Here is an 11625-nt window from a genome sequence, read left to right as displayed (position 1 = left end):
GAAGAAAGTTTTTTTTTTTTTTAAATGGCTGCAAGGGGCTGAGAAAGGAGATATTTAATTGGGTGACAGGAAAATTGGTTCGACGACCGAAGATGGCCTCCTCAAATGTAATACCGCTCTGATCAGTCAAGGTTTGTCGGTTCTGGTAATTCGATGCCATCGTGATCTTGGAGTTTGACAGCTTTCCCAGGCAGTACCTCCTTGACAATGAAAGGACCTCCCCAATTGGGCTTAAATTTGCCTCTAGGATCGAAGATGGGTACTCGATTTTCTTTAAGTACGAGGTCTCCAGCATGTAAGTTGCGAACTTTAACTCTTTTATCAAATGCCCGAGCGACTCTTCTCTGATAGACTTGCACGTGGTATAACGCTTTAAGTCATTTTTCATCGATTAAGTTCAACTCTTCGTACCGGTGACGAACCCAATCTGCTTCAGATAACTGACTTTCCATTAGAATTCTGAGGGATGGGATTTCCATTTCAACTGGCAAGACGGCTTCCATTCTGTACACTAGTGAATAAGGGGTGGCTCCGGTAGAAGATCGTATCGAGGTATGGTATGCCCAGAGTGCAAATGGTAATTTTTCAGACCAATCCCTATGAGATTGACACATCTTCCTGATGATTGTCTTGAGATTCTTATTGGCTGCTTCAACTGCTCCGTTAGTCTGGGGACGGTAGGGTGATGATTTGTGTGGTCGGATCTTGAACTTCGAACACAGGGAAATAAATTCAACTTTGAAATGTGACCCGTTATCAGAGATCAGTTCAGAAGGTACCCCATATCGACTGATAATATGTGTTTCGACGAACTTGGCAGCTTTGGATGCAGTGAGAAACAGCATATGAGGTAGCCTCCACCCATTTTGTAAAATAATCAATAGCCACGAGAATATACTCATGTCCATTCGATGCTTTAGGTGTGATTTTGCCAATTATGTCGATACCCCAGACAGAAAATGGCCATGGCGAAGTCAACCCAACTAACTGAGATGGAGGTACATGTATGAGGTTAACATGTACTTGACATTTATGGCAAGTCTTGACCAGGTGATGACAGTCTGTTTCCATTGTTGGCCAATAATACCCCTGTCTCATGATTCGTTTGGCTAACATTTTTCCACTCATATGCGGTCCACAGTCTCCGGAATGCAACTCTTCCATTAACCGTTCAGCTTGATTTTCGTCAACACATGACAAATGAATTCCATCATAAGACCTCTTATATAAGTTTCCTGCGCACAGGATGAACTGGGATGCGAATTTCTGTAAGGTTTGCCATTCTTTCCTTGATGCTTCAACTGGAAACTCTTATCTTTCCAATACTTTATGGATGTCAGTGTACCATGGCTTTCCGTCAGGGAGTCGAGCAGCGATGTCAACCTCATGGCAGTATGTAGGTTTATCTTTGATTTCGATTGTGATAGGCCTTAGTTCCATGCCTGAAGGCAAATGGATCATCGAAGAAAGAGTAGCCAGAGCGTCAGCGAATCTGTTCTCTTCCCTTGAAAGATGTTGGAACAAGATGGCTTTGAACTTCCTTACTAAATTTAGCAGATACTCGTGATAGGATTTCAGTTTCACATCCTTAGTTTTCCATTCTTCCAACGACTGATGTATAACCAAGGCTGAATCTCCAAATACTTCAATTTCTGTGACACCCAGATTCAAAGCAGCCTCGAGCCCGGCAATGCATGCTTCGTATTCAGCGGTATTATTAGTATTGGAAAAAAGCTAACTTAATAGCAATCGGAATGTGACATCCTTCAGGAGAGAATAAGACTGCCCCTATTCCGTACCCGTTCTGATTCACCGTTCCATCAAAGTATAACCGCCATACTTTATCTCGCAATTCTTCTTCAAGGTTCAAGATATTTTCATCTGGGAATTGATCGATAGGTCTTGTTCCTTCTGCCACTGGGTGATCCGCCAAGTATTCTGCTATTACTTTTCCCTTGACAGACTTCTGCGTGACATGCGTAATATAGAATTCTGATAACAACAACAACCAACGTGCAGTTCTACCTGTCAATACCGACTTCTCGAAGAGATACTTTAGGGGGTCCATCCGAGATAATAGAATGACTGAATGAGAGAGCATGTAATGTCGAAGTCTTTGAGTAACCCATACTAGTGCTAGGCAAGTCTTTTCGAGAGATGAATACTTTTGTTCATATTCTAACATCTTCTTGCTGATATAGTAGATGGCCCTCTTTTTGTGATTGTCTTTGTCGTATTGTGCCAGCATGCATCCCATAGCTTCTTCCGTGACTGACAAGTAAAGGAGGAGAGGTTCACCTGGGGTAGGTGGAACCAAAATGGGTGGATTTGAGAGATACTCCTTAACTTGGTCAAAAGCTTTTTGGCATTGCTCATTCCATACTGTGGGCTCATTTTTCTTGAGAAGCTTGAATATAGGTCCGCACACATTGGTGAGCTGAGCGATAAATCTGCTGACATACTGAATTCTGCCTAAGAACCCTCGAATCTGTTTTTCAGTCTTAGGAGGTGCCATTTCTTGTATAGCTTTGATTTTTCCAGGGTCTACTTCAATCCCCCTTTGACTGACTACGAATCCAAGTAATTTTCCAGAACTCACTCCGAATACGCATTTTTGAGGATTAAGGCGTAACTGGTATTTTTGGATCCTTGTAAGAAACTTTTCTACTGCAGCGACGTGTCCCGATCGTTCTTTGGATTTCACTATCATGTCATCCACATAGACCTCGACCTCTTTGTGTATCATGTCGTGCAATAAGGTTGTAGCTGCTCTCTGATAGGTAGCCCCAGCGTTCTTCAAACCGAAAGGCATGACTTTGTAGCAAAATGTCCCCATTGCGTGATGAATGATGTCTTTTGCATGTCACGAGGGTCCATCTTTATCTGGTTGTACCCCGAAAACCATCCATAAAAGAAAGCATGGCGTGCCCTGCTGTATTATCGACTAATACATCTATGTGAGGCAACGGAAAACTATCTTTTGGACTGGCCTTATTTAAATCTCTGAAGTCCACGCACATTCTCACTTTCCCATCTTTTTTGGGAATGGGGACTACATTAGCAATCCATTCTGGGTACTCCACCACTTCCAAGAATCCAGCATTGATCTGCTTAGTGACCTCTTCCTTAATCTTCAAAGTCCATTCTGGCTTCATACGTCGGAGTTTCTGCTTTACTGGCCGAGCATCTGGATGCAATGGAATCCGATGTTGGACGATATCTGTACTTACTCCTGGCATGTCCTCATACGACCACGCAAATACGTCCTTGAACTTTCTGAGCAAATCCACTATCCCTTCGCGTTCCTCGGGAGATAAAGTGACTCCAATTTGAATCTCTTAAGGAAAATCTTTAGTCCCGAGATTGACTAATTCTGTTTCTTCCATTACAGGTTGAGCTCGACGTTCATCTTCTTGTTCAAGTTGTTTAATTAATTCGATAGGAGTTTCTTCATAAGAAGATTCATCCTTCGAAGTTAGATTATCAGTTAAATCATTATTGCACTCGGGGCAATCAGAAACTTCTTCTATTTCATTAAAGATAGATGGGGTGACAGGACTTACTACAGACCCGACAGACTCATCATGACCAAACTCGACATACAGCAAAGGACTCATTACATGGTAATTGGAAAGGGACCCGACTGCAGGTTTGATTACAGACTGTGGGTTTTGAGCACCACTTTTGAATGATAAGACTGACACATTTCCTTCTTCGAGAAATATCTGAGCAATATTGAGTGAATCCACAGTTTTTTGCCAATCATCTGCTCCTTCGAATTCTTCAGATGCTCTATCTTCTTCCTTGTCAGGCCAACCCATCCCAAAAAAAATCTCAAATCCTGGTTGGCGAGTACCTGTGACGTGGTCGATAAAGGGTTCTGGAAAACCACAATAAGGGAAATCTTCCCCTGCTTTCACAAAGCGCCCATTAAGGGTTTTGCGATAAGGCTTCATATTGATCAGATCGGTGACGTGTCCTTGTCTCTTTGCATTCGCCTTATCTTTTCTTATCTTCCAATATCGGGCCCAGTCTTCTTTGGTAGGTTCGTACCCCAATCCGAATGTCCCAACTACTTCTTGAATGACTGGTGCAGCTTTAATCCCTTGTTGTCTACGACCCAAACCCATGCCTGGGAAGAATCCCATGCTTTTGAACATGCTAGCCACACAACAGCTGAATGTGTTATCGATAGGTACCAGCTCTTTCGTAAAATCGTCCCACTGAACCGCATGAATATTTTCAAATTCAAACCCGTTGAGTTGTATTTCTTTTTCTTTAGGTTGAATTTCAGGCAGTGACTTATCCTTGGTTTCTATTTCATTCACAATCCCCATAATTTCGGCATCCCCATGAAGTGTGATCACCAAACCGTCCTTGATGAATTTAATCTTCTGATGCAAAGTAGAAGGTACGGCCTTGATCTGATGCAGCCACGGTCTCCCTAGTAATAGGTTGAAGGATGATTGAATATCCAAGACTTGAAATTCCACAGGGAAGTCTGCTATACCTGTGGATATTAGTAGCTGCAAAGTTCCTAGTACATCCCTATTCGTATTATCGTAAGCTCTGACGCCTTGACTAGTTGGTTTGAAGTCGTCTGTCTTGAACCCGAGGCAAGTCGCGGTCTTCAGAGGACAGACATTTAATGCACTTCCATTATCTACCAAGACTAGAGGGACTCTCATTCCATTGCAATCAATTGTAATGTGCAATGGCTTTGTGTGGCTCGGCCCTTCTTTTGGGAGATCTGAATCTGAGAAGGATAGACTATTTTCAACATAGGTTGCCCCTACTATACTGGCTAATTGATCCGGAGATGTGTCGAGGGAAACTTGGGCTGCGCTTAACGCTTTGAGAACAGCTTCCCTGTGAGCTGTGGAGGCCATGAGCAAACCCCAAATTGAAATGTTGGCACCTGCCTTTTTTAACTGTTTGATCACGATATCATCATCTTCAATAGTTTCCTGAATGGGGTATACTTTTTCCTTCCTTGCCAAGGCCGCTGGATTGTCAACACTGAGTTCCGGTGGCTTAAAGACTCTTCCTCCTCGTGTCATGTGCTTGACTTCATCACAAGATAGTGGAAATGGCTCATCTTCTTTGGCCAATAGGTAAGGATCTTCATCTGTTACAGAGAATGGGCTTTTCGAGATCATTTGTGCCAAGAGGTGGCTGGTATATGACGGGTTATCGTAGCGAGGTGGGGATAGACAGTATGATTCATCTTCAGTTAGATCAAATGGCTCATGGCTTGTGGCATAGACCTCATCATTGAAAGATATTCCAACAAGAGGATAACTAGGTGGTTTGGCGTAGACTGGGTGGATGAGAGAGACTGGGTCGAATGGTAGTTGGGTGTTTGAAACCATATTCAATGTTGGCGGCGGTTGATATGCAGGTAGTGGATTGGTATTGACATTTGGTGGTGTTGGGGTAGGAATGATGACTTTTTTATCATCAATGAGATTATGGATGGCATGGCGGAAAGAGATGCAACGATCAGTATGATGACCAGGGCTTTGATGGAATTCACAAAAGACGTTAGGGTTATGTGAAGTTGGCAGGGGATTTGGCAGAGGTCAAGGCTGGAGAGGGGTGAGGAGCCCTTTTTTTAATAGTTTCTGGAAGGCTGCAGTGAGGGTCATCCCTAGATTTGTGAACTGTCGAGGGGGGGCTCTACCTAAATTTGCCTGATTATTGGTTCGAGCTGGAGGTTGAACTGGGGTAGTGGAAGTATTGGCTATATAGGCAGGGTTGATGTTGGGTTTGGAATTAGTGAAGGGTTTTTTGGCTTTGTTGTCAGAAGAGTTGGAAAGAATCCCAGAGGCAAAAGCATCCTCAAGTTGGCTTCCAGCTTGTAACAATGATTCAAATGTGGGGAGATACTGGGCAACTAAATGCTGGGCATACCCCTGTGAGAGGTTTTTCAAGATGATTGCCACTTGTTCCTTTTCTGATGGTCTATCCCACATCTGTGCAGCCTTAGCCCTCCAACGGCTAATAAAATCGGTAAATGTTTCCCCACTCTTCTGCTTAGTGGATTCCAAATCCCTTCGAGAAGTTTCGATTTCAGTGCTGTACTTGTACTGGTGCCAGAACATCCTTGACATATTTTCCCATGTCCCAATTACAGCTGAGTCTTGGGACATCAACCATCGCAATGCTGATCCTGATAGAGTACGCTGGAACAATAATGTCATCTATTCATCACTGAGGCCCATTGTACGCATGTTGGTGACATATACCTTGAGATGCGTTTTGCGTAACCTACTCCACTGAATTTTTCCATTTCTGGCATAACAAATTTCTCGGGCAGACGGATCTTAGGGATTTGATTCAAAGCCTCTATTCCTGCCGCGATTTCATCAATCCCTTTTATATTTTTCACGGCTGTTTCCAACTGAGTCATTCTGTTGGCTAGCATTGGATTCTCATTAAAATGCTCCTCATTTCCGTCAAGCTCATAAACCTCATCCAGATTCTTAGGTGTGCTACCTTCCAGTCCTTTGCCCCTTTGATCATCAGGTTGGTCTTTTGTTGACTCAGAGATCTGTTCTAGCACTTCTACCTTATTTTTTATGTTGTTCATATCCATTGCAAAGACTGTCAGGATCTTACGAATTTCCGCGAGTTCAGATTCAGAAGCCATTTTTGATGGTTCACTTGGCATTGATGTTCTTTCCAAACGACCTGACTCTCGACTCCAACCAGGTGGCAGACGCTTAAGTTTGGGCGCAATAGTATCCTGAAACCCCATCAAAGGTGAATTAAGAATTGATCCCTTTTGATAGTATTTACTTTTATTATTATAATTGATAAGTTGTGCTGGTCGAACTTATGAGGTGATTTATTGTTAATTAGGGCCTTATAAAATCGTACCAATGAAACAAATGCGAATACAAAAGAAATGAGGAGACTCTCCTCTTAAAGCAAAGATGACTTGATCTAGGACCCTGCATGCTCTTTTACTTCTCTCTTTTGCTTTTTGAATGCTTGTTGATCTTCTGATTCAATAAGTAACGGATTGTCCCAAGCGGTAGCTATGTGTTCTACCAAGTGCACAGTCAACTCTTTAATAGGATGTCGATTCCTCGGAAGCATTGGGATCCATGAACGGAATCCTATCTGTCTTGGTATCATCCTTGAGCAATAAAAAGATGTATTCAACAAACCAGTGAGCATTACGTGATCAGACCCTTTTGAAGCAAGCCCGGTGCCTTCATCCATTCTTGATCCCAATCTATCCCAATTTACATCTTGTGTAGTCAAATTTGAGAGCCAGTCCTTCCAGTCTTCTATGGATGCAAAGTCCACCAATGTTTCCTTTCTTGTGAATTTTTCCCATTTACTTTCCTTGATTTGCGGGAACTCTGCGATGCAAAGTCGGATACATAACCACAAATAAAGCAAATGTGGACTTCCTCGAAATCCTGCCCGTCCTGGTGCATTCTCATTTGATAACCCCTCAAAAGTCTCGGCGAGTATTGTGGGGACTGGGTTAACCTTGTTTTTAAGTTGTTCGACAATATCTGCAAAGAAGCTTGGTAACTGATGACCCATCCTAAATGAAACCAGAAAATATGTTGACAATACCCCCAGACATAAAGCAAAATCCCTGGCCTTCCTATGAGGTTCTGGAGCGAAATCCCCAGGATTTTCTTGTTCAGGAGTTTGGTGTACTTCTAGGAGTCTCCGCATGTTCAGTAAACCGTGGTCTGTGAATCTTCTTACTTTTTTTGTCTTAACTCCTAACCCTTTCGAGAGTTCTTTTGTGAATTTGGATTTTGATGGAAGATGAATCATCGGACCCAATGTGCTTATCCCCATAATATTACAATAATCTTCGTGAGTTGGACAAAGTGTGACTGAACCAAAACGGAATACGTGGTAATTCGGATCCCAGAAATTGGCCGCGGCACATAAAAGGTTCCAATTGACAGTTACTGACTTGAGAGAGAATACGCTTTGAAGTCCATATGCACCAAAATTGTACTTTTCGACGGTGGTGAACGCATCTAAAGCTCTTTCCATCAACAATTGTACATCACCATGAGCTATCTAACCAAGAAACTAACTCTCATTACTGACATATTTAAAAACAAACCCCGTCCATTTTTGGTACGATTTTAATGTGATTCAACCATTTTAATTTAAAGAAAGGTCCGATCTATTAATAGAATTAGTCAGAAAAGGTTCAGTTATCACATTCGGACCGATTCTATACAATGGATTCAAAAAACAATACATCACACCTCATTGACATTTAATTGAACCAATTAACTCGATCGGCTCGTATATTGATCCAAAAGATCAACGTACCAATTGGGCTAATGGGTTGAAAAATGATGGGCCAACACAACTTTTTCAATTATATTTATTGGGTTGAACCGATATTGCGGGTTCCATTTGAGCGGTGTGGATCGGTCCACCCACTTACCTTTTGGTTAGTTTGGAGAAAAGCAACCCGGGAGCACTTATGATCGATTCGAGTCGTGGCCTAGTAGGACCGCGCCTAAGTTCTAAGCTTTCTATATGATTGAGGCTAGGTTAGGACGAAGCTTAGGTCACTTCAGCCCGAAACACCGATATACTATTCCAGTTTTACCTAGTCAAGCAGTACGTGGTGTTCCAGTTTGATATACCCGAAGGTACTGTACTGAAGTTGTAGCGTTCACGGGCGTCCCCCGTGTCCCGAAGGACCAGGTTAGCTTAGATCCGGCTACTGGATTTATAAGGACATGACATGATGCAAATATGCGTATGTATGTTCGTGAGTGTATGCAAAAGGACAAAGTGCGCCCGGGGCGTTTTTCGCAAATATCCAACCATTCAAATTAAATACATCCAATCATCAAACCAATCAACAGAGATAAATAATTGAATATATCTAATCACATGCCAATGAAAAAAAAAAGACAAAATCTAACCTAATCTAAGATTCTCATTGAGTCAATTGGGTTGACTCGATGAAAAAGTCAACATAAGGATAGTCTTGGATCGGGTCAAGTTTGACCCTAAAATCCCCAGTGGAGTCGCCACTGAAATCGCCTCGACCCCCACGGCCGTCCGCTAAATAGCGGATTAGGGGTCCGATCTATGTATCTCGAGGATTTTCTAAAAGAATAGGGAGTCGCCACCTAGTTTAGGTCTAGGAACCAAAATTAACTCCAAATGGACATGGGTCGGTCCGTGGATCAAAGTGATGGGTAAGGGGTCAGGTTACGGATTTCGGAAGGTGTTAGGCACCGAACCCGCCTGATCAAGATGATCAGTCTCTACTGCGATCCAAAAATATCCTACGGTCAACATTCAAAGACTAAAAGTCAAACTAGGGTCCAATCATCATCAAATTACATCGGATTTACTAAACAAATCCTACGGTTAAAATAATTACATGATTTAATGAGGCATACATGACACCAAAAATTAATGGATCAATTCGATCATACTTTGAATAATACGAAATCGATTTTCAATGCCGCGTATATAAGATTAGTGAATTGGCTCATTGACGATATTTTATCGATGAAATTCGATCATTATGTGCATTAAATTCAGTGAATTAACTCACAAATTTTGAATTGTCACGTGCATTAAATCGGTGAGTTAACCACGTGCCTAATTTTAAAATAAAATCGATTCAAATTTTCAATGTTTTAAAAAATCAGCGAGTCGACTCGCAATTTGTTAACCAAAAGAAACCTAATTTTTTTTTAATCGCCACGTGTATTAAATCGGTGATTTAATCCACGTGCCTAATTTTTAAAAATTCGATTTTTGAAATGTCACGTGTATTAAAATCGACGAGTCGACTCCCAATTTTTTATCAAAGAAACTTGATTTTTGAAGTGCCACATATATTAAATCGGTAAGTTAACCCACATGCTAAAAAAAAATCAATTCAAACTTCTAATGTCCCTAAAATCAGTGAGTTGACTCACAATTTGTTAATCCAAAGAATCTTGATTTTTTTTTTAAATTGCCACGTGTATTAAATCGGTGATTTAGCCCACGTGCTTAATTTGAAAATAAAATCAATTCAAATTTTCGATGCCCCCAAAATCAGCGAGTTGACTCGTAATTTTCATTATGAAAATCGATTTTTTTATTTTTATGTTTAGTGTACACCATTAATTTTTATTGAGTCGATTAAAATCAACATTAATGAGTTGACCCAACAACATCAAAAAGTGACGAATCAACCCGATAAATGTTAACATCCAATGAGCCGGACCATCAACTTGGTATATGTGAATTGATTCAGTCGATCAATTAATCAAAAAAAAGTATGAGTGAATTGATACACTAATATTTCGGAAACTCGAACATTGTTATTAGTGCCACGTATACCCCAAAAATCCATGAATTAATTTTAAGGCATATGAAATCAAGAAACAATAAAAATAAAACAATATAAATAACAGAAAAATAAAAAAAAAAAAGAAATAAAAAATACCTTCCGAATTATTTCAGATGCGTGGATTCCTTCAAAAAGAAATCGAAATAGCTTGTGAGTTATGTCGTACTGGGTCACCGCGGCTGTGTGGATGTGTCTAAGATTTTTGCTAGTGCTGTTGGAACTTAATGAAGTGAAAGGAAAGTGGAAAGTGTGAGAGAGATTTTAGTGAGGAATTTAATGGGCGATGGCCGTGGTGAAAATATGGTTATTCGGAGAAGAGGTTAATGGTGAAGATGTTGGGCAGCAAAGGGGGTTGTAGCAAGAGTTGCGATGGAATGGGGCTATGGCGTTACAGCAAGGGACGTTGCAGATTTTTTTTTTTTTTGGGGATAGATGTGCTGAAATGATGAGGGTATTAATGGTAATGAAGGCTGAGAGAGGAAAACAGAGAATGGAGAAGAAGACAGTAAGCTGCTGTTTTTTTTTTTTTTTGAGGCACAAAAGAGAGCAACAATGGGTTGAATTTGCAGATTTTTTGGAGGCATAACAGGGGGCAACAATGTGAAGATGGAAGGAGGGCCTGATAAATAATATTTTTGGACGTTTTCAGGTATGGAAAGATGCTGCATTGGTGGTTGTTTTTATTCCAAAACGTGGAGAAGAAAAGGTGTTGACTAGGCTCTGTTTTTGGACATTTTTAGAGATGAAAGGAGGGCTACCATGGTTGCTGGTTTTGCTCCAAAACGTGGGGAAGAAAAGGATGTTGATTGGACTCTGTTTTTGGACGTTTTTAGAGATGAAAGGAGGGCTATAATGGCTGCTGGTTTTGCTCCAAAACGTGGGGAAGAAAAGGGTGTTGATTGGACTCTGTTTTTGGACGTTTTTAGAGATGAAAGGAGGGCTATAATGGCTGCTGGTTTTTGCTCCAAAATGTGGGGGAGAAAAGGGTGTTGATCATGTGGGAGAGAGAAAGAGAGAGAGACTAAGAGAGAAGAATATGGAGAGCCTGAGAGAGAAGAAGATGGAGAAATCCAAGAGTTCTGGACTAAAGTTGCTGTTTTTTTTTTTTCTTTTAATGATTGTTCTCCAAAACGTCTTTTTTTTTTTCTTTGTTTGTTTTTTCAATTTTTAATTTTTAATTTTTTAATTTTTATATTATTAGGAGAATGGGATGGTGATCCCACGTTACTCGTACTACGATAGCTCACCGTCGTGGAGTTGTG

General features: G+C 41.1%; 1 protein-coding gene across 1 annotated transcript; it reads right to left on the bottom strand.

Moving 5' to 3' along the window:
- Nucleotides 1-6948: 6948 nt before the first annotated feature.
- Nucleotides 6949-10615, bottom strand: LOC147381877 (uncharacterized). The gene is made up of 2 exons (XM_086429862.1): nt 10460-10615; nt 6949-8061 (listed from the first exon to the last, which is right to left on the bottom strand). The coding sequence occupies exon 2, from the start codon at nt 8032-8034 to the stop codon at nt 6949-6951; it is 1086 nt and encodes a 361-aa protein (XP_086285988.1). The 5' UTR covers nt 8035-8061; nt 10460-10615.
- Between the last annotated feature and the right edge of the window lie 1010 nt (nt 10616-11625).

The sequence above is a fragment of the Akebia trifoliata genome, unplaced genomic scaffold (genome assembly GCF_017979445.1).
Source record: "Akebia trifoliata isolate Shusen 1 unplaced genomic scaffold, ASM1797944v1 Contig00208, whole genome shotgun sequence".
Taxonomy (NCBI): domain Eukaryota; kingdom Viridiplantae; phylum Streptophyta; class Magnoliopsida; order Ranunculales; family Lardizabalaceae; genus Akebia; species Akebia trifoliata.
This window is presented reverse-complemented; position numbering and strand designations above follow the sequence as displayed.